Raw genomic sequence first — 24,098 nt, forward strand, 5'->3', positions numbered from 1 at the left:
TTAATTTTGACCAGAGCCCATTGCAGTGCACTATGTAGGGCCCTAGGCAAAGGTAGTGCATTACGTAGGGAATAGGGTTGCCATTTGGGACGGAGCCTCAGTCTTGTTAAAACTTGGGTCACGCAATCATTCACTATTCTCTTAAGATCCAATGAACAGTATTGTATGTACAGGGACCAGAACAACATGACACGGCTATAACCACCGACGATGAGGTTTATTAAGTAAATCAACTAAATGGGAGGTCATTTTTCTTTAAAGGAATGCACATGAAATACATATAACCACATGAAATACATATAACCACATGAAATGCATTTTACCACATGAAATACATATAACCACATGTCCAAATGTATGTGGACACCTGCTCGTCGAACATCTCATTCCAAAATCATGGGCATTAATATGGAGTTGGTCCCCCCCTTTGCTGCTATAACAGCCTCCACTCTTCTGGGAAGGCTTTCCACTAGATGTTGGAACATTGCTGCGGGGGACTTGCTTCCGTTCAGCCACAAGAGCATTAGTGAGGTCGGGCACTGATGTTGGGCGATTAGGCCTGGCTCGCAGTCGGCGTTCCAATTAATGTTCGATTGGGTTGTGGTCACTTGTTGGAAAGGTGGCATCGATGACGGTGCCACGTTGAAAGTCACTGAGCTCTTCAGTAAGGTCATTCTACTGCCAATGTTTGTCTATGGAGATTGCATGGCTGTGCGCTCAATTTTATACACCTGTCAGCAACGGGTGTGGCTGAAATAGCAGAATCCACTAATTTGAAGGGGTGTCCACATACTTTTGTGTATATATATATATATATAGTGTAGTACCACAATAAATACACAACGCAGCCTACAGTGTCTATAGCAGGGCTCTCCGACTCTGTTCCAGGAGAGATACCCTCCTGTAGGTTTCAACTCCAAGCCTGTTCCTGGAGAGATACCCTCCTGTAGGTTTCAACTCCAAGCCTGTTCCTGGAGAGATATCCTCCTGTAGGTTTCAACTCCAAGCCTGTTCCTGGAGAGATACCCTCCTGTAGGTTTCAACTCCAAGCCTGTTCCTGGAGAGATACCCTCCTGTAGGTTTTAACTCCAGCCTGTTCCTGGAGAGATACCCTCCTGTAGGTTTCAACTCCAAGCCTGTTCCTGGAGAGATATCCTCCTGTAGGTTTCAACTCCAAGCCTAATCTAGTGTACCTGATTCTAATAATTAGCTGGTTGATAAACTGAATCAGTTGAGTTACAACTGGGGTTGGACTGAAAACCTACCGGAGGGTAGCTCTCCAGGAACTGGTTTGGAGTTCAAACCTACCGGAGGGTAGCTCTCCAGGAACTGGGTTGGAGTTAAAACCCTACAGGAAGGATGTTCTCCATGAACAGGGTTGGAGTTAAAACCCTACAGGAAGGATGTTCTCCATGAACAGGGTTGGAGTTAAAACCCTACAGGAAGGATGTTCTCCATGAACAGGGTTGGAGTTAAAACCCTAAAGGAAGGATGTTCTCCAGGAACAGGGTTGGAGTTAAAACCCTACAGGAAGGATGTTCTCCATGAACAGGGTTGGAGAGCCCTGGTCTATGTGTTTAACCTAGATCTGCCTAGACGTCTATTTAGCTCGGTGAATAAGTCCAGTTGCTTACATTCACACAAGATGAGACGCTAGAACCTCTACATAGATAAAAACACAATTTCCATTTAGAACATCACAATGGAATCAGAATCACATTTTCATGGTCTCTTGTTTTTGGTTACGGTCTCCCACTTCAAAAGGAATTGAACAACAATATGGAACAAAGATGAACATTATTAAAGAAAAAATGATCCTGTCACATCCACTCTGTTTGTATGGTAAGGTACAAAGATATCTTCATCATATGCTGCACCCCATCCCCAAGGTAGATGAATCGAAACGTGCGGTCATGTAATCTTCGCTATGCCTCATCTTACTCAGGACTCTTGTTGTATATCCATTCCAAACGCAAATGGTATTCGTACATCAACACACTTCGGGTTTCTCTCCTTTCACACTATTATCTGTATTGCATATTGCCCCAGCTACTGTTATCTTTGACAAAGCCTTAAAACATCTGTACAGAGAGACATAAACATACATTAAACCATACTGAACATCTAATATAGTACCATACAGTATATATATTATTTTCACTCTATGACAATAACACTGATCAGTCACTACAATGTAAACAATATATTAATTCATATATATATATATTTTTATCTGTACACATACCTACAAAAACTGCACCATTTACAGCAGGGGTGTCATACGGATCCGTCCCTCGAGCCCATTCAAATCCTTTTTCTTTTTATGTATATATTTTTTTTTGGGGGGGGACGATCTCAATCGACATTGAAATTACTCAAACTAAATTCAAACTGTAGAAATGTTAAATGGACCTATATTTATAGTCTCTTTACTTCACATCGAATTCCAAACGCGATGGATGATGGACCTTTTGCAAATATAACCAATTTTAAGTGCAGCCCTCCGGATCTCGGCCCGAGGAGCACCATTCGTTTGACAACCCTGATTTACAGTTAACAGATCTACAAAATAAGAACATTTACAACATGGAATTTATGTTCAATAGAGGTCTTAAAACACACAGGTGATATGTTGTTGTTGTTGTTGTTGCACTGAATAAAACTGTAGACAAAGTAAAATACTATATATTGTATACATATAGAAGTACAGTCAAAACTCTCCGTTCTATGAAGTCACCTGGAATTTAATCTAGTTTTTTTGGAAAAGGAGAGTACGTTTGATGTACATACAAGCTGGACCCACACATAGGAAGGGAATACTTTACTCTGTTCCTGATATGGACACATGTTTCACACTGAGGGGAGTGGAGGGAATGAGACGCCTAGTAGAGGGGGGAGCAACATATTGGGTCTAGTAGAGGGGGGAGCAACATATTGGGTCTAGTACAGGGGGGAGCAACATATTGGGACTAGTAGAGGGGGAGCAACATATTGGGTCTAGTACAGGGGGGAGCAACATATTGGGTCTAGTACAGGGGGAGCAACATATTGGGTCTAGTAGAGGGGGGAGCAACATATTGGGTCTAGTAGAGGGGGGAGCAACATATTGGGTCTAGTACAGGGGGGAGAAACATATTGGGTCTAGTACAGGGGGAGCAACATATTGGGTCTAGTACAGGGGGGAGCAACATATTGGGTCTAGTAGAGGGGGAGCAACATATTGGGTCTAGTACAGGGGGAGCAACATATTGGGTCTAGTACAGGGGGGAGCAACATATTGGGTCTAGTAGAGGGGGAGCAACATATTGGGTCTAGTACAGGGGGAGAAACATATTGGGTCTAGTACAGGGGAGCAACATATTGGGTCTAGTAGAGGGGGAGCAACATATTGGGTCTAGTAGAGGGGGAGCAACATATTGGGTCTAGTACAGGGGGAGCAACATATTGGGTCTAGTACAGGGGGAGCAACATATTGGGACTAGTAGAGGGGGGAGCAACATATTGGGTCTAGTAGAGGGGGGAGCAACATATTGGGTCTAGTAGAGGGGGGAGCAACATATTGGGTCTAGTAGAGGGGGGAGCAACATATTGGGTCTAGTACAGGGGGGAGAAACATATTGGGTCTAGTACAGGGGGGAGCAACATATTGGGTCTAGTAGAGGGGGGAGCAACATATTGGGTCTAGTAGAGGGGGAGCAACATATTGGGTCTAGTACAGGGGGGAGCAACATATTGGGTCTAGTACAGGGGGGAGCAACATATTGGGTCTAGTAGAGGGGGAGCAACATATTGGGTCTAGTACAGGGGGGAGCAACATATTGGGACTAGTAGAGGGGGGAGCAACATATTCTGAGAGTTTCACCTCAATGAGCAGGCCCTACTGGTGTGTTTAGCGTTGGGTGTATTTAGCGGTCAGCGTTTTGGTGTCTGCGGCTAACACAGCCCTCCCTCGTAGTCATCGTCGTCCTCAGCAGAAGCAGCAGGCGCTCCGGCGCCCCCCTGTGTTGCCGTTGCAGACTTCTTCTTCTTCACTCCTCCTCCGGGGACCTTCAGGGAGATGGCCAGCTTGGCATACTGGGAGTAGAGGGGGAAGGATTACATCACGAGGGTTGTTCGTACTCCTTGTATAGTTTCTTCAAGTGCAAGAAACCTGTGGCATTGGATCTTAAAACGCATGGTTTCAAATACTGTTAGACAGTGGTAGCAGTTTGGCATCCTGGCAGTGTGAAAGATAACTCCCGTATCCAGGGTTACCTCTGCAGGTTTAGTGTCAACGTCTTTAGACAGTGTGATGGTTTGGTCAGTGACCCATCTAGACAGTGTGATGGTTTGGTCAGTGACCCATCTAGACAGTGTGATGGTTTGGTCAGTGACCCATCTAGACAGTGTGATGGTTTGGTCAGTGACCCATCTAGACAGTGTGATGGTTTGGTCAGTGACCCATCTAGACAGTGTGAGGGTTTGGGATAGCTGGATGGCAGCGGTCTCCATCTCTGGTCCTGGAGGACTACTGGTGACTAACACACTGATACTGCAGGGCTGGAACAAAAGCCTGCACACCCAGTAGCACCCCAGGCCCAGAGTATGGCTCAGTTGGTAGAGCATGGTGCTTACAACACCAGTATTGTGGGTTTGATTCCCGGGACCACCCATATGTTAAATGTATGCACATATGACTAAGTACCTTTGGATAAAAACGCCTGCTAAATGGCATACACTGAGCATACCAAACATTTGGATCACCTTCCTAATATTGAGTTGAACAGACCCCTGATGGTACATAATAGAATAGACCCCTGATGGTACATAATAGAATAGACCCCTGATGGTACATAATAGAATAGACCCCTGATGGTACATAATAGAACAGACCCCTGATGGTACATAACAGAATAGACCCCTGATGGTACAGTTGTATGAAGTGTTACTCACGTCATTGTCCATGTACTTCAGCAGAGCGGAGTTACACACACGGTGCACCTGGTCCTCGTCCTGCTCGTCATACCCCTGCAGTAACGTCTCCATGGCCACACAGTCTTCACTCCCACTGTACCCTGGGAGGCTGCAGGAAACATGAAATATCATCGTCAGACTACTGTCACAACCCATAGGCTATAGCCCAATTACGGTTATCACGGAATACCCGTTCACTCCCCCTCATGGATTGGAATGCATGGGATTCGTGAAAGCATGAGCTGGAGGGGGTTTCCACTGTATTTCTTACACCAGTTGGTTCCTTTTAAATCCAACAGTGGGAGTGTACGAGTGCTCACCAATGCACCAATTCAGATAGAAATGTTCGTTGCTCTAGAGAAACGTATTCAGTCATTAGGAGGTACATACCTGTAGCTCTCTCTGACACACTTGTCTGCAGCCACAAAGTCATTTCTGTGAAGATGAACCAGCACCTGTGCCGTTGTTTTCTAAGAGAAAAGACCCAGATCAGCATTTAATGATCTATATTTTACACCTTCACCAATACCATGCACCACATAGCTGTTAGATACCAATAGTACACTGCTCAAAAAAATAAAGGGAACACTTAAACAACACAATGTAACTCCAAGTCAATCACACTTCTGTGAAATCTAACTGTCCACTTAGGAAGCAACACTGATTGACAATAAATGTCACATGCTGTTGTGCAAATGGAATAGACAACAGGTGGAAATTATAGGCAATTAGCAAGACACCCCCAATAAAGGAGTGGTTCTGCAGGTGGTGACCACAGACCACTTCTCAGTTCCTATGCTTCCTGGCTGATGTTTTGGTCACTTTTGAATGCTGGCGGTGCTTTCACTCTAGTGGTAGCATGAGATCGGAGTCTACAACCCACACAAGTGGCTCAGGTAGTGCAGCTCATCCAGGATGGCACATCAATGCGAGCTGTGGCAAGAAGGTTTGCTGTGTCTGTCAGCGTAGTGTCCAGAGCATGGAGGCGCTACCAGGAGACAGGCCAGTACATCAGGAGACGTGGAGGAGGCCGTAGGAGGGCAACAACCCAGCAGCAGGACCGCTACCTCCGCCTTTGTGCAAGGAGGAGCAGGAGGAGCACTGCCAGAGCCCTGCAAAATGACCTCCAGCAGGCCACAAATGTGCATGTGTCTGCTCAAACGGTCAGAAACAGACTCCATGAGGATGGTATGAGGGCCCGACGTCCACAGGTGGGGGGTTGTGCTTACAGCCCAACACCGTGCAGGACGTTTGGCATTTGCCAGAGAACACCAAGATTGGCAAATTCGCCACTGGCGCCCTGTGCTCTTCACAGATGAAAGCAGGTTCACACTGAGCACGTGACAGACGTGACAGAGTCTGGAGACGCCCGTGGAGAACGTTCTGCTGCCTGCAACATCCTCCAGCATGACCGGTTTGGCGGTGGGTCAGTCATGGTGTGGGGTGGCATTTCTTTGGGGGGCCGCACAGCCCTCCATGTGCTCGCCAGAGGTAGCCTGACTGCCATTAGGTACCGAGATGAGATCCTCAGACCCCTTGTGAGACCATATGCTGGTGCGGTTGGCCCTGGGTTCCTCCTAATGCAAGACAATGCTAGACCTCATGTGGCTGGAGTGTGTCAGCAGTTCCTGCAAGAGAAAGGCATTGATGCTATGGGCTGGCCCGCCCGTTCCCCAGACCTGAATCCAATTGAGCACATCTGGGACATCATGTCTCGCTCCATCCACCAACGCCACGTTGCACCACAGACTGTCCAGGAGTTGGCGGATGCTTTAGTCCAGGTCTGGGAGGAGATCCCTCAGGAGACCATCCGCCACCTCATCAGGAGCATGCCCAGGCGTTGTAGGGAGGTCATACAGGCACGTGGAGGCCACACACACTACTGAGCCTCATTTTGACTTGTTTTAAGGCCATTACATCATAGTTGGATCAGCCTGTAGTGTGGTTTTCCACTTTAATTTTGAGTGTGACTCCAAATCCAGACCTCCATGGGTTGATAAATTTGATTTCCATTGATAATTTTTGTGTGATTTTGTTGTCAGCACATTCAACTATGTAAAGAAAAAAGTATTTAATAAGATGATTTCATTCATTCATATCTAGGATGTGTTATTTTAATGTTCCCTTTATTTTTTTGAGCAGTGTATATAATTCCAATAGATCACCTAATGCATGCAAATTACTTAAGAAAGTACCTTAAAGCAAGTGGGATAATTCTCTATATCTTTATACATGTTCTTCTCTTTCTGGAGGGCGGTTGCAGCTTCATCCAGTCTGTAATCAAGTTCACAAAGACAGAACAGTGATTGAACAGGGAGTCAGGACCAGCCACAATACTTTGCTGCTTATAAATGCTTTGCGAAGGATCTATGTAGTGCTTATGAAGCCTTTTTTAAGCTGTTATTCATTGTCTTTACCTGCGTAATCTGACCAGCAGTCTGGAAGCTTTCCCCAGGAGCTCCGCTGACTGACGCAGGCGGTCCTCATTCTACACAGAAAACATTCAGTTAAATCAACTTAACTTAAAGCAACTACTCAAACTTAGAATATGCTATTAATGACCAACTTACCTCAAACACACCGGCAGCCTGCTGGTACAGGTCCACTGCTTTCTCTAAACTCATAGGCTCGATCAGTCTAGATAGGAAAACATTATGATTAAATACCAAGTACCATTTTAACAACACTGGTCAGGAACATATCAAAACCACCAAATAAATACAGTAGACACACTTCTATAGTCTGGAGCAGGACTTACTTCCCGGCCCTGTCCAGCGCCATGGCAGCAGTGTCTGGAGTTCCGTTCTCTACGTACATCATACTGGCCTTCTCTATGTACTGGATCGCCTCAGGCATCTTCTTCAAGTCCTGTCACACATTTTACATCTACATTTTAGTCATTTAGCAGACGCTCTTATCCAGAGCGACTTACAGTTAAGTGAGTGCATACATTTTCATACTGCCCCCCCCCCCCGTGGGAATCGAACCCACAACCCTGGCGTTGCAAACGCCATGCTCTACCAACTGAGCTACATCCCTGCCGGCCATTCCCTCCCCTACCATGGACGACGCTGGCTAATTGTGCGCCGCCCCATGGGTCTCCCGGTCGCGGCCGGCTACGACAGAGTCTGGATTCGAACCAGGATCTCTAGTGGCACAGCTAGCACTGTGATGCAGTGCCTTAGACCACTGCGCCACTCGGGAGACTGGAGAAATGATGACCACAGCACATGGAGCAATGGTGACCTCTTTTACGCTTACTATTTGTTGTAGAATATCAATATTTTGTGGAGACAATAATGCTCTCGATCACATGGTACAGTGTATAGTAAAAAGGATCTTTCTCTCCCATCTTTGTGTATGGGGTTGTATTTAGGTATTACGCAGATATTACATGGACATTGGGAAACTCACCTTCATCATCATACCTGCTTGCTCGATTGCTCTGAAAAAGAAATGCATATCTTAGAAAGGGAACAAAAGTCTTACATATAAGTATTGAATGGTATTAATAATATTTAAAAGGCCTAGTGCAGTCAAAAAGGTGATTGTCCTGTGTGGTATCTATATTTCCACACTATGAGGTTGGAATAATGCTGTGAAATTGCCCTTTTAGTGTAAGAGCTGTTGGAAAAGACAGCCTGAAATTTCTACCTGTTTTGGTGGGATGGAGTTTTGGCCTGCCTGGTTTTATCACCAGGCGGTAAATTAGTTAATAGACTAATAAGAAAGAGTTCCAAACCTCTCAGCCAATAACAGCTAGTTTTCAGTTTTCCCATCCCCACTCAGACCACTCCCAGACAGTCCTAGCAAAAGTATTGCTTGAGAAAATGCTATTTTTATTTATTTTTGACCATTTTAAAAATCGACAACAATCACAGTAAGGTACTTAAAATTGTAGAGATAAAAACATCTGCGTTGGCCCTTTAATCTCAAGTATTCATATGGAAAACCTTACTTTGCTGCGTGAAACAACGCTTTATTTTCTGTGTGGTACTCCGCCTCCTTCAGGTAGGCATCCTTGGCTTGCTCAAACTGTTTGGCATTCTTGAAGCACACCGCTGGGAATGCAAACACAGATTGTTTATCAGACTGAATACATGGTGTGGAGTGCTATCCTTCCTATACGTTTACAGAACGTCAGCATACTTACCATGGTGTGGAGTGCTATCCTTCCTTGTTTAAGAGAACATGGTGTGTATCCTTCCTTACGTTTACAGCGTAGCATACTATGGAGTGCTATTTCCTATGAGCGTCAGCATACTTACTGGTGTGGGTGCTATCTATCGTAACGTCAGCATACTACGGTGGCTTACAGAGTAGCATACTTATGGTGTGGAGTGCTATCCTTCCTATACGTTTACAGAACGTCAGCATACTTACCAGCTTTGGCGTATTCTGACGCAGCACTGTCGAAATCTGGCTTCCACTTTGTCATGCTGGTCTTTAAACTGCAAGAAATAAAATGTCTCTTTTCAGCAGCAATACAACTAGGGGTTAACAACACACACAGCCATAACAACAGACCTTGACAGGAGAGCTGGCTACATCAGGTGATGGGTCACTAACACAGTAGTGATGGGAAAGTTCGGCTCTTTTTACCGACTAAGATCTTTTCAACTCGTTCAGTCAAAATAACTAATCTTTCGACTCATTTGGTTCATTTGATTCAGTAACACCCAGAGCATGCAGGACCGCCTATTGGCGAATGATGACCAAAAAAATAGAAAGAATCGTGATTCTACAAGCCTCTCGTGCACCATAGGGGGAAGGTCTTTACCATAGGGGTGAATAACAAGCATAGATTGCTAACTTTTTTTCTAATTTGGCACACAGAAACTAAAGGTCAAAAATAATGGCACTAATTGGCCATTTGGTAACACTGTTATAAGCAGTCTCACTTAAACCTTCATATCCGTTGCCCTTTTTGACCTAGAGACTAGAAACGTTGTATGTAGGTGTCTTTCCTCATGCTGAACACATTTACCTCAAGGACCCATAAGGCCCATCAGGATAGGTTTTCCTCTATCTTGGACATTTTGGAAAAACCTTTGAAATAAGTCCAAATAACTTAAATTCAGTATGTAATAAGTTAACTATTAACAATTCACTTTTTTGACTATGTAACACTAATGCTTAAAATAATCATTAGAAATCTTCTCATGGACTAAAAGTCAGATTCACTCCAAGTGTGGTCTTTGGACTCATCACAATAGTCCCTAAAGAGTTTGAGAAAATAACATTGATGCATTCAAAAGATGGCCACACTATACCAGTAGATGCATATTAGCACTTACACAAACAAAATACTTCAAAAATTATCTTATCATGAACCACAGTACCAAATGACACCATATTTTGAATGTAGGATCATGGTACATGTCTTAACACAGTTTGAAGCTAAGGGATTGGTCAAAAGATGGCCGAGTTATTGACAAATAAACGTGTCCATTTAAACCACTGTAAATCCACTCCACAGTGGTTGATCAACTTGAAACTTGTCATCGCTATCATAATACAGTTGCTGGTCCTGTCTCCAGAGTCGCTGAGCGTGTATAATGCTGTAGTCGAATACATTGCGGCCAGGTCAAACGAACGAATCACTTGTAGAAAACGAATCATGACTCGAGTCAGTTAACAGAGTCGTTCAAAAAGAACGAATCGTTTGCGAACAGCACATCACTATAACACAGTGGCCTTGTTGTGGCTTGCAATGGATATTACAATGGAAAAGCATACACAGCACTGAGCAGACAGCTAAGTAACGTTACCGTTGCTAGCTAGCTAACGTTAGCTAGGTGATGAATGATCATGAATGAATGCATCCGCTGACTGGCCAGATTAGTAGATAGCTAGCTACTTCCTACAAATACAGCTAACTCATTAACTGTAATTCAAGGACAATGTCGTAATGTTAAGTAACTCTGGTTAACCGCTAAGGTCAGATATTCTTGACAATGTTACTAGCCAGCTAGGATTCGAAGAAGCGTCAGCGATGCTAGCTACAGTACCGTTCGTTAACGTCAGCTAAAATCAAAACAAACGCGGCTTGCCATACTTTTTCTCCGCTTTAGCGATGTGTTCGTGGGCTTCGTTTATTTTGGAGGCCATGGTGCTGTTCGTGGTCTTCGACAATCTGTCGAGCAGATTTTTATTTGTGGGAGAAAAAAAATCTAGCCGAGGACGATGACAAAACAAATGCCGATGGTGTTTGGATGAAAAAATGTCCACAACGTCAAACTACGGATTCCCGGATGGCATTGCGCAATGCGTCACAGTCCTTTAAATGAGGCTGGACGGAGACAGAAACAGTCATGGCGTCTTTTTGTAGGCACTAACTCCGCCGTGGTTCGTCGGACAAATTGAAAGGCGTCTTTGTAGGGTTTTTGGATAAAAGGCCATGTTAACGGACTGCTATTATTTCATAGAACAAAATGTAGAAGATCTCTTAAGCCTGCGCTAACCTCAGATCTTATTTTCGGCGTTTATTCCAAAACCCTATTGTCTTCCCATATGGATGGCTGATTGAACCAGAGGTCACTCATTTTCGAGTTTTAGGACTACACGCTGGCGAGCTCTATTCAGCATAAACTTTTCAACGTCAAATTGTTGTAATATCTTTTGCTTTTGAGGAAACTTGAGTATACAGATTTGAGACAAGGTTATTATAGTAGGAAAGCCGTATGTGCTAGTCAATAGAAAATATACATTTAAAGCCAAAATATAGTCTTGCCTTGTCGAGAAAGAAACAGAGCATATGCCCACAATCACAGAGAAATCTGATAATATTGTGTTTACAGTCATCAACCCCTCTCACATGACATCTATTTTCATTCAACAAACAGTTATTCAACTAAACTGTACTTATCAAAATGTATGTCTCTGTGGTATAGTAATGCACATTATTTTTATTAGGATCATTTAAAGCCCCCATGCCGTCTTTTTAATAAACATTTTTAAATCATCACTGTATGTCTAATACATCATTGTGTGTGTTTACTTCATGAAAATACCTCCAAATATATTTTGTATTATTTATTTCCCTGAGCATCCTTTTGCCATAGGGCTGCAATGAGGGGTTCCCGAAGTGGATTCTCAATCCTCCAAACCCCTGGTGATATCAAAGCGATATTACTGTGAAACGTAGATGTTCTATTTTCTACCGAGATTGCAAAACAATTCGTAGGTTGGTGTAGTGTTCATAATATGAATGTTTCAACCTTCATGTTGAGAAATCGTTTCTGTTTCAAAGAGTACCAAATCCTACAGTAACCATGAGCCTCACGGTCTGTATCATCCAATCACAGAGCATACAAGTCACGTGATCCGTTAGCGAACGCATAGTAATCATCGTGTGTTGACATATTTTATTTATTTATTTAACCTTTATTTAACTAGGCAAGTCAGTTAAGAACACATTCTTAATTACAATGATGGCCTACCAAAAGGCAAAATGCCTCCTGCGGGGGCTGGGATAAAAAAATAATTATATATACAGTACCAGTGAAAAGTTTGGACACGCCTACTCATTCTAGGGTTTTTCTTTATTTTTATAAATTTCTACATTGTAGAATAATAGTGAAGACATCAAAACTATGAAACAACAAATATGGAATCATGTAGTAACCAAATAAGTGTTAAACCTATTTAAACAAATGAAAATATATTTTATATTTGAGATTCTTCAAATCGCCACCATTTGCCTTGATGACAGCTTTGCACACTCTTGGCATTCTCTCAACCAGCTTCAGGAGGTAGTCAAATTTCAATTGACAGGTGTGCCTTTTTAAAAGTTAATTTGTGGAATTTATTTCCTTCTTAATGCGTTTGAGCCAATCAGTTGTGTTTTGACAAGGTGTGGGGGGGGGGTATACAGAAGATAGCCCTATTTGGTAAAAGACCAAGTCCATATTATGGCAAGAACAGCTCAAATAAGCAAAGAGAAACGACAGTCCATCATTACTTTAAGACATGAAGGTCAGTCAATATGGAACATTTCAAGAACTTTGAAATTTTCTTCAAGTGCAGTCACAAAAACCATCAAGCGCTATGATGAAACTGGCTCTCATGAGGACTGCCACAGGAATGGAAGACCAGAGTTACCTCTGCTGCAGAGGATAAATTCCTTAGAGTTACCAGCCTCAGAAATTGCAGCCCAAAGAAATGCTTCACAGAGTTCAAGTAACAGACACATCTCAACATCAACTGTTCAGAGGGGACTGTATGAATCAGGCCATTATGGTCGAATTGCTGCAAAGAAACCACTACTAAAGGACACCAATAAGAAGAAGAGACCTGCTTGGGCCAAGAAACACGAGCAATGGACATTAGACCGGTGGAAATGTGTCCTTTTTGGTTCCAACCACCGTGTCTTTGTGAGACGCGTTGTGGGTGAATGGATGATCTCCGCATGTGTATTGTACTCCCGAGTGGCGCAGTGGTCTAAGGCACTGCATTGCAGTGCTAGCTGTGCCACTAGAGATCCTGGTTCGAATCCAGGCTCTGTCGTAGCCGGCCGCGACCGGGAGACCCATGGGGCGGCGCACAATTTGGCCCAGCGTCGTCTAGGGTAGGGAGGTAATGGCCGGCAGGGGATGTAGCTCAGTTCGTAGCTGTGGGTTGTGGGTTCGTTTCCCACGGGGGGTATTAAAAAAATTAAAATGCATGCACTAACTGTAAGTTGCTCTGGATAAGAGCGTCTGCTAAATGACGTAAATGTAAAATGTATTTCCCACCATAAAGCATGAAGGAGGAGGTGTTATGGTGTGTGGATGCTTTGCTGGTGACACGGTCTGTGATTTATTTAGAATTCAGTTTTACGTTATTACGTCATGACGTCATCACGTCATTTAGCAACTTCCCCTGAAAATTAGTTGGCAACACTGGGGAGAATGCCAAGAATGTGCAAAGATGTCATCAAGGCAAGGGGTGGCTATTTGAAGAATCTCAAATATAAAATATATTTTGATTTGTTTAACACTTTTTCATATGTGTTATTTCATAGTTTTGATGTCTTCACTATTATTCTACAATGAAAAAATAGTAAAAATAAAGAAAAACCTTTGAATGAGTAGGTGTGTTCAAACTTTTGACTGGTAGTGTATATATATAGGACAAAACACACATCACGACAAGAGAGACACCACAACACTACATAAAGAGAGACCTAAGACAACAACATAGCATGGCAGCAACACATGACAACACAACGTGGTAGCAGCTCAAAACATGGTACAAACATTATTGTGCACAGACAACAGCAAAAGGGCAAGAAGGTAGAGACAACAATACATCATGCGAAGCAACCACAACTGAAAAGATTTGGCATGGGTCCTCAGATCCTCAAAAGGTTCTACAGCTGCACCATCGAGAGCATCCTGACTGGTTGCATCACTGCCTGGTATGGCAACTGCTCGGCCTCCGACCGCAAGGCACTACAGAGGGTAGTGCGTACGGCCCAGTACATCACTGGGGCCAACCTTCCTGCCATCCAGGACCTCTATACCAGGCGGTGTCAGAGGAAGGCCCTAAAATGTGTCAAAGACTCCAGCCACCCTAGTCATGGACTGTTCTCTCTGCTACCGCACGGCAAGCGGTACCGGAGCGCCAAGTCTAGGTCCAAAAGGCTTCTTAACAGCTTCTACCCCCAAGCCATAAGACTCCCATCTAATCAAATGGCTACCCAGACTATTTGCATTGCCCCCCCACCCCTCTTTTATGCTGCTGCTAATCTCTGTTTACTATCTATGCACAATTGGCCCAGCGTCGTCCGGGTTTGGCCGGTGTAGGCCATCATTGTAAATAAAGAATTTGTTCTTAACTGACTTGCCTAGTTAAATAAAGGTAAAACAAAATAAAAAAAATAGTCACTTTAATAACTCTACCTACATGTACATATTACCTGAATTACTTCGACTTAACAGTGCCCCCGCACATTGACTCAGTACCGGTACCCCCTGTATATAGCCTCACTATTGTTATTTTTACTGCTGCTCTTTAATTATTTGTTACTTTTATTTCGTATTATTTTAATTTTTGTGTGATTTTTTTTTGGTATTCTTTCTTACAACTGAATTGTTGGTTAAGGGCTTGTCAGTCAGCATTTCACTGTGAGGTCTACACCTGTTGTATTCGGCGCATGTGATAAATACAATTTTATTTTATTTTATTTGTCAGTAGTGTCCATGATTGAGTCTTTGAATGAAGAGATGGAGATAAAACTGGCCAGGTTGAGTGATAAGGTGACTTGTATCTGCTCTGTGATTGGATGATACAGACCGCAATGCTGTATTGGATAAGTAGTTTGTTTGCCAACTAACTCTGGTATGTACAGGGTCTTTTAACCTTGGAGGCGTTTGAGTGGCGAGGCAAAAGCAACCGACTGTAGACGAAAGTCAAGGAGGGAAGTCAAAGATTTTTATAACTAACCCAAGATAGATCACAGCCAGTCGTTTTTCCAATGGGAACAAATCATTCATAGTGGGCAGAACAAGCACAAACAGAGCGAAGTGTGCATGTGCAATAACTCAATTCGCCCTTACACTCCTTCTAAACAACGCGATTTTTAAATCTTTGGCAAAGGGTAAAATCTACTAAACTTAGTCCACTCTGTTCGTAACAGATTCTAGTTTTGGGAACAGAAAAGTGTATTGAGATCAAATGTTTAATCGATTAGAACATTAGCATAATGTCGGCCAAAATCAATCTCGCTCCATCTTCTCCCACTTGCCGGCCACTGGGCTTCCTCTCATCACCATATTTGGTAGTGAGTGGCAACGCCAACCGGATGCTTCACACTAATACATCCGGTGAAATATCTGTGGTGAAGTTGGGGGAGATGCATCTGTGACAGCTGAAAGTCGGACACTAATGTGGTTTTCCAACAGCAAGGCTCAGATCAACATGGCAGTGTTGCCATTGTTTATATATATTATTTTTTATAATGTAGAAATAAACATGGCTCCAACCCCATATCACGCACTCACAAATTTAAATCATATGTGTGTTCATTTACTGAGAGAGAGCCTCAAATATAACATTAATTTGCATATAGGCTATCCACTGTATAGCCTACATGAAGTTAATTGGTTCCTATTTCAGACATGTCTTTGGCACAGATTATCCATTATTTTGACCAGATACTCTAGTGGCCGCTCTAACAATGAAAATAAATGTCTTAAAAAATGGAAGCCAATCCGGAGGAGGCAAGATCAGGTGGTACCATTCTAGCCAATGAGAGGGCAGATACGCGTGTGAACGCCAGGCATAACGATTTCCACTAGTTACCACAGCCACAAAGTCAAAATGAGCTATATCGTAAAAATGCATAAAAACCTAAATGTGCTTTTGGGTTTTAATTTAAGGTTAGGGTTAGGCATAATGTTAGCATTGTGGTAAGGGTTAGGTTTAAAATCACATTTTAAGAAGAGAAATGGTAGGAATAAGCGGGGTTTAGGACTTTGTGTGGCTGTGGTAACTAGTGACGACCAGGCACAACAACTTTCTCAAAGTTGCCGGGATGTCACATGTCCTACTTATATCAGTACACTCGTAACAACATAATCATTGCGAAACTTCTATTCGATCAAACAAGCCACATGTAGCAAATAAGCCATTACATTTTTTGTTAACCAAATTCGACACTCTCATTGACCTCCATACAAAAACTCCTCGCTTGGTGAGCAAAAAGAGCGGAAAAAACGCCACCTGCTGGAGAAGACGCGCACCTTGACTCTTCTTTCATATATCACAGTTTTGAACGCAGTTTATTATCTTTTGAATTAATGGTTCACCCCTGAGATTTTTATACCTATTCAATGTTTGGAACCACGAGACCAGCATGTTACCCCTTCAAAACCTCAACTAAATCTTGTAATAAATAATGTGGAAATTGAGCAAATTGAGGTGACTAAACTGCTTGGAGTAACCCTGAATTGTAAGCTGTCATGGTCAACACATGTTGATACAACAGTAGCTAAGATGGGGAGAAGTCTATCCATAATATAGCGCTGCTCTGCCATTTTAACAACACTATCAACAAGGCAGGTCCTACAGGTTCTAGTTTTGTCGCACCTGAACTACTGTTCAGTCGTGTGGTCAGGTGCCACAAAGAGAGACCTCTGAAAATTACAATTGGCTCAGAACAGGGCAGCACGGCTGGCCCTTAAATGTACACAGAGAGCTAACATTAATAATATGCATGTACAAAGTGGAAGAGAGATTGACTTCATCACTACTTGTTTTTGTAAGAAGTGTTGACAAGCTGAATGCACCGAGCTGTCTGTTTAAACTACTAGCTCGGACACCCATGCACACCCCACAAGACATGCCACCAGAGGTCTCTTCACAATCCCCAAGTCAAGAACAGATTATGGGAGGCGCACAGTACTACATAGAGCCATGACTACATGGAACTCTATTCCACATCAGGTAACTGATGCAAGCAGTAGAATCAGAATTTAAAAAACAGATAAAAATGCATCTTATGGAACAGCAGGGACTGTGAAGAGACACACACACAGGCACAGACACACATACACATGATAAGAAACGCACTCTACACACAAGTACACATAAACGTTGTATTGTAAATATGTGATAGTGGAGTAGTGACCTGAGGGAACACACTAAATGTATTGGGTAAAGTGTATATAACTTCCTTAATGTTGCTGGACCCCAGGAAGAGTAGCTGCTGCCTTGGCAGGAACTAATGGGGATCCTTAATAAACACCAGGAAGAGAAGCTGCTGCCTTGGCAGGAACTAATGGGGATCCTTAATAAACACCAGGAAGAGTAGCTGCTGCCTTGGCAGGAACTAATGGGGATCCATAATAAACCCCAGGAAGAGTAGCTGCTGCCTTGGCAGGAACTAATGGGGATCCATAATAAACACCAGGAAGAGTAGCTGCTGCCTTGGCAGGAACTAATGGGGATCCATAATAAACCCCAGGAAGAGTAGCTGCTGCCTTGGCAGGAACTAATGGGGATCCATAATAAACCCCAGGAAGAGTAGCTGCTGCCTTGGCAGGAACTAATGGGGATCCATAATAAACCCCAGGAAGAGTAGCTGCTGCCTTGGCAGGAACTAATGGGGATCCATAATAAACCCCAGGAAGAGTAGCTGCTGCCTTGGCAGGAACTAATGGGGATCCATAATAAATACAAATATAAAAATACAAATGTTGTGGAAATGTGTATGCTAAAAATTAATGGGTGTCAGTTCAGGAACCATAACCTTGGACAGAGGGGTGCGGCCCATCGGAAATGCTCAGTCTGATTGTGTGGGCGTTGATTACAAATTTAAATATATTTACATACACAGCCCTGATTGGCAGATAGGATCATATAGACTTTAGAGCCGGGCTGTTAAATGTCGGTCCTTTAGGGCCAAAACACGTCTGTTTTTTATCCTCCCTTTCTAATCAGGGACTGATTCAGACCTGGCACACCAGGTGAGTGCAATAAACTACCAGGTAGAAAGAAAAAACAGAAGTGTTTTGGCCCTCCAGGACCAGAATGAAACAGCCTGCTCTAGAGCCTACCCCCGCGTACCCCTTCAAAGTAGGCAGATACATATGCAAATAAAAGATGACTGGTCATTGGTCAGAATAATCAAATCAGATTGTGATGTCATGCTGTGGGCCAAAACTTAAATGTCACCTGAACAGGTTGAAATTCCAGGTGTTTTTTTCAAACAGTTATTGCACTAAAAGGTCATTATCATCATTTTCACAATTTCAGAGTGTTATTTTGACCTCATAGTGTGGAAATCCCCCCCCAAAAAGGAAAATCTAGTTTTTGAGTGCACTGCCCCTTTAATAGACACACGGCACGCAACCACTTTGATGCGTGTTTTGATGCTTGCAGCTCTTTCCTGTCATATAGAATGCGATGGAAGCGGAAGGATTGGAAAGGATAGCAACGGATCAAGCTGTCACGTGGAGGCGAAGGAAAGATGGCGGGAAAGAAAATAAGGAAAAAAGTGGAGCATATTATGAATAGAAATGGAGTAGTGGATTACAAAGGCCTTCTGGAAGATCTGGTGAAGGAGAAGATGATGGACTAGAAAAAAAAGGAGAGACATGGAATATGTTTTGTGTGAATATGGAATGGAGGATCGCACATAACCTTTGGAAGAGTTTGAGGAGGAAATGGAACATGACGAGAGTGAGGATGAATTACATGTGGTGGCAGGTGCAGTGGTGACTGCTGAGAAGAAATGGAGTGTAGAGGATCGCACATAAGGTGTAGTGAGGTGAGGAAGGTGGGCATCAAGTGCAACAACTGGGATTTTTGCTCCAGTAGTTCAGAGATGAAATGTGTTGAGAGTGAGGGGGAAGAACCTGCGGCGAAGAGTGTCGAGATCGGGCATCGTCCCAAGGATGATTAGGATGATTTTGACCCAGTGGGAGTGCGATTTGTTGAGAGAATGGATCCTTGTTTTTTGGGTTGATCCATATGTGGTGAGAGGTTGGGGACTGTTGAGTTGGTGAAGGTAACTCGGCGTGGATTTATTGTGTTTCCTCCGTCCAGAGGGAGCAGGCGCTCCGGATTACGAGATTAGGGACAATCATTGTGACGTGCTTTGCTCTCCATTGAAAGGAGTGATAACGGGGGTGGCATTAAGTATTGAGGAGGCGCAGTTGAAAGTGAATATTCCTTGTGTCTGTGACGCTGGTCTTTTGGTGAGACGTAAATACGGTGGGGAAACGGAGAAGACATTATCTGTTATGCTGAATTTTGATGCAGTCGTTACCAGATAAGGTCAAGGTAGGAAGTGTCAGTTATCCCGTGAGAGTTTAGGTTCCGAAAATATTACGGTGTTTTAGGTGTCAAGGTTATGGGCATATTTCAGCAGTGTGTAGGAGAGAGATGCCTAGATGTGAGAAGTGTGCAGGAGGGAATGAGACGAAGGAATGTGTGGTATCGGTGGAGAAATGTACTTATTGTGATCGAGATGTAGTTGTCCCTGATTGCACTGACTTTGCTCACAGCTGCTTGTTTGAAGAAGTGTACTTACTGTGATCAAGACGTGGTTGTCCCACTGGCTATCCTAAGTTGAATGCACCCATTTGTAAGTCGCTCTGGATAAGAGCGTCTGCTAAATGACTTAAATGTAATGTAAATGAGAAAGTTGTGTGTGTTAGTAGTGGGGGTGATAATGGGGCTGGAGATCGGAGATGACCGGTGAGAGAGAGGCTTGAGGTTGCCAGGGTTAAAGTAGTACAGAAAGTGTTGTATGCCGAAGAAGTGAAGAGAGTGGTAGAGGAAGATGGGTACAGGGTGAGGGATCCTGAGAGGATTCCTGTGAGTAGGCAGAGACCAAGAGAGAGTGATGGGAAGAATATGTGTTTCAGTAAAATTTGATTTTTAGCCATGGATGTTAATTATACTGCAGACATTTATCAAAGTCACAGAAAATAGAGGTTGTGGTGGCAGCAGCAGAGAAGTACTTGGGATTGCGAGGATTCTGCAGTAAAGTGGTAGTGATACATCCTCTCAGACCGTTGGCCTGGAGTCGGATTAGATAGGGTTCAATATTGGCCTGAAGTCGGATTAGATAGGGTTCAATATTGGCCTGAAGTCGGATTAGATAGGGTTCAATATTGGCCTGAAGTCGGATTAGATAGGGTTCAATATTGGCCTGAAGTCGGATTGGCCTGAAGTCGATTAGATAGGGTTCAATATTGGCCTGAAGTCGGATTAGATAGGGTTCAATATTGGCCTGAAGTCGGATTAGATAGGGTTCAATATTGGCCTGAAGTCGGATTAGATAGGGTTCAATATTGGCCTGAAGTCGGATTAGATAGGGTTCAATATTGGCCTGAAGTCGGATTAGATAGGGTTCAATATTGGCCTGAAGTCGGATTAGATAGGGTTCAATATTGGCCTGAAGTCGGATTACATAGGGTTCAATATTGGCCTGAAGTCGGATTAGATAGGGTTCAATATTGGCCTGAAGTCGGATTAGATAGGTTTCAATATTGGCCTGAAGTCGGATTACATAGGGTTCAATATTGGCCTGAAGTCGGATTAGATAGGGTTCAATATTGGCCTGAAGTCGGATTAGATAGGTTTCAATATTGGCCTGAAGTCGGATTACATAGGGTTCAATATTGGCCTGAAGTCGGATTAGATAGGGTTCAATATTGACCTGAAGTCGGATTAGATAGGTTTCAATATTGGCCTGAAGTCGGATTACATAGGGTTCAATATTGGCCTGAAGTCGGATTAGATAGGTTTCAATATTGGCCTGAAGTCGGATTACATAGGTTTCAATATTGGCCTGAAGTCGGATTACATAGGGTTCAATAGTGGAATGGGTGGTGGGTTTTTAGAGCTGGCTAATAGGTGGTAGGGCAATTTTCATTTTCCCCAAAAGTTGTATTATTGTATCAAAGAATATAATGCAGGAAGGACGTGAATGGCCTCACACACCAGTACAGTAGGTGGCGGTGTATGCACCTAAAAGTTGGATGCGATCTGCCAACCAAATCCCAAAGAAGAAGAAGAAGATTGGAAAGATTCTATGGCGCCTGCGGTGACGTAATGAAAATGCTCCCAGGATTCGCTTGACAGGCAGCTGCTTAACAACAATTTGGGAGTCGGAAAACTTTCCCGAACTAGCTAATTCCAAGACTACAGAAAAGTTACCCACCATAGTTTATTAACCCCCTTTTTTTAAAGAGTATATAGCTAGGTGTTCAAATGTGGAATTATTGATGGATTCGAGGTATGAGATCCAGCGGATGGCCGGTGGTAGGGGATCAGCGAACGCTTCCCCCGCTCTGGGGGGACAGTCTCGCCGCAGGAAGATGCCGCCGAGGCCCGCCGATTACAAACTTCAAATCATCATTATCGGCTCTCGTGGCGTGGGCAAAACCAGTCTAATGGAAAGATTTACCGACGACACCTTCTGTGAAGCATGCAAATCAACCGTTGGTAAGGAATGGTCATCTAACGTTAGCCTCCTTTGCTAGCCCAAACTATCTGATAGCAGTTCTGTTGTTTTGTTCCAAGGCTAGTTAGCTAGCAATGTTTGCGCTGCGTGACTTGTCAGTGATAATGCAACCGACCTTTTTGTCGGTGAACGCCTAACTACCGTGTGGCCATGATTGATTTTACTACAACTTTTGTCAACTATCTGAAAAGCAGAAGTTGGTAAATAACTAAAAGGAAAGACTGCCATGTGTAGAATTACCATGAGAATGTGTTGTTGTTGACACAGAGCAGTTGGCTAGTACTACTACTGTAACTTGAGCCCTGTCCAGCAGATGGAGGATACTTACCACAGATGGAACAATGAGACAGATATTTCACCGGATGTATAAATGTGAAGCATCCGCTGGGCGTTTCCACTCACTACCAAATATGGCCGGCAGTGGGAGAAGCTGGAACGAGATTAATTTTGGCCGAAATTCTAGAAATTCTCATCGATGAAACATTTGCTGTCAGTGTCAATACAGTTTTCTGTTCCCAAAACGACAAACTATTATGAACAGAGTGGACTAAGGTTTGTAGACTTTACCCGTTGCAAAAGTTTTTTTAAATAGCATTGTTTAGGAGTGCAAAGGCGATAAATGGCATATTATTATTATTATTATAATTGAGTTATTGTGCACGCACACTTCAGAGCAGGAAATATGCAGATGAATGCTAGAACGTGCCAATAGGATCTCGCTAACTCGTGCTTGGCTCTGCCCACCTCTTTTCTTGTTCTGCCCACTATGACTAATTTGTTCCCATTGGAAACGACAGGCTGTGGTCTATCTTGGTTTAGTTATACAAATCTTTGGTACTACTGACTGAGGGCACTAACTGTTCCCTTGCTAGAGATTGTTGTTGTAAGTGCTGAGTGATTAGTGCTTTGAGGTCGGTTCGAATATTTAAAAATAATCACGGATTTTTATTTCGATCATTTAAAAAAAAACATGAAATGCATTATGAAATAATGATGTTACAATGAGTTTAGAGATTTTCAAAGGAAATTCCAAAGCCAAAAATAGTGAACATTCAATTGCCAAAACATAGAAAATATTCCATTGTCTCTGTCAGGTCCACATTGGGTAGACATCAATAGAAAAATAGGAAATTATGATGAAATAATACAATATTTAGTTGTGTATATTACTTTGTTTTTATTTGATGACTTAATTATTTGTAATTCCTTAAAGTCATCATCATCTCATCTCTGCTCAGGCAGTAGCAGTCAGCCAGCCAGGCCATCTAATGCTATGTGCTTCCCATGCTGAACTGTCTACTTTCACTAACTGTCTCTGTCTCTCTCGTTGTGTTGTGTCATGTGGTCTGTGTCTATCTAACCTAACGTAGCAGGCGTAAAAGTGTATCTGTCCAGAGATCTGTATATAATGACGAGATGCCCTAAACAATGGGGGGGGAGTTTAGGTCCAAAATAAGCCCATAGAAACGCATTGTGTTTATTTTTTGGACAGATTTTGGCGAGAGTGAAACCTCTCGCTTCGCCTCTTCATCTCTGATCCTTCTCTTGAGCAGGAAAAAAACTGGCGCCATGGATTATGGTAATTTATAATTAATTACCACGTTTCTGCGCTGAACTAGGTGGAATATTTGCTTACTGAAAACTACATCTCCCTTCAGCCCAGCGTCCCACATAATTCCACAAGGTGTCTCTGTTGAAGGTTGTGCGTATTCCAGTAGGACAACAACCCCAAACACGCATCAAAAAGCACACAGGAAGGGCACCCCCATGAACATTGAAGAATTAGGGCAGTTTGCTGCTGAAGAGTGGGCCAAATTGCCAGTAGAAAGGTACATGAAGCTCATTGATGGCTACAAGCTTTTGTCTGCATTTATCTTGGCCAAAGGCTGTGTAAACAAGTACCAGCATCAGGGGTTCCAATCATTTTCTCCATGCCATTTTGTCTTAATTTTCTAAATAAAAATGGTAAACTTAAGTTTACAAAAATAACATTTGTTCTGCAATGTTGAAAATCCAAATAACAAGGTGTGGAGACAAAACATTTTTTCTTTCAATTTCAACTTATTTTAGAAGAAAAAGGTTGTTATCAATAAAACGTCACGATACGGTCCAGAGCGTTCGATTGGCTGCTGGAGGGCAATGAGAACAGTAGGCACTGTAGCCATCTAGTTTATCCCCTGAAAGT

At 43.0% G+C, this 24,098-nt stretch overlaps 2 protein-coding genes and 1 long non-coding RNA gene across 4 annotated transcripts in view; 2 read left to right on the forward strand and 1 right to left on the reverse strand.

Moving 5' to 3' along the window:
• Nucleotides 1-750: 750 nt before the first annotated feature.
• Nucleotides 751-2,953, forward strand: LOC121580554. The gene is made up of 2 exons (XR_006661712.1): nt 751-993; nt 1,165-2,953. It is a non-coding gene; the product is annotated as an uncharacterized LOC121580554 (long non-coding RNA).
• Nucleotides 2,954-3,353: 400 nt separating this feature from the next.
• On the reverse strand, nt 3,354-11,219 carry LOC121580553 (gamma-soluble NSF attachment protein). The gene is made up of 11 exons (XM_041895496.2): nt 11,012-11,219; nt 9,337-9,404; nt 8,912-9,014; nt 8,368-8,398; nt 7,712-7,821; nt 7,524-7,590; nt 7,371-7,441; nt 7,149-7,227; nt 5,344-5,423; nt 4,933-5,062; nt 3,354-4,074 (listed from the first exon to the last, which is right to left on the reverse strand). Exons 1-11 carry the CDS (start codon nt 11,062-11,064, stop codon nt 3,934-3,936), a joined length of 933 nt encoding a protein of 310 aa, XP_041751430.1. The 5' UTR covers nt 11,065-11,219; the 3' UTR covers nt 3,354-3,933.
• Nucleotides 11,220-20,629: 9,410 nt separating this feature from the next.
• The window catches only part of LOC121580555 (ras-related protein Rab-12-like), a 53,996-nt gene continuing 50,527 nt past the window's right edge, over nt 20,630-24,098 (forward strand). Inside the window, exon 1 of one of the 2 annotated variants that reach the window (XM_045224657.1) lies at nt 20,630-21,894. In XM_045224657.1, the coding sequence (XP_045080592.1) occupies nt 21,675-21,894 (220 nt within the window). In that variant the 5' untranslated portion in view covers nt 20,630-21,674. The remainder of the gene's footprint in view (nt 21,895-24,098) is intronic. The other variant, XM_045224656.1, reaches the window with a different exon arrangement.

Source organism: Coregonus clupeaformis, chromosome 14, assembly GCF_020615455.1.
Source record: "Coregonus clupeaformis isolate EN_2021a chromosome 14, ASM2061545v1, whole genome shotgun sequence".
Classification (NCBI taxonomy): domain Eukaryota; kingdom Metazoa; phylum Chordata; class Actinopteri; order Salmoniformes; family Salmonidae; genus Coregonus; species Coregonus clupeaformis.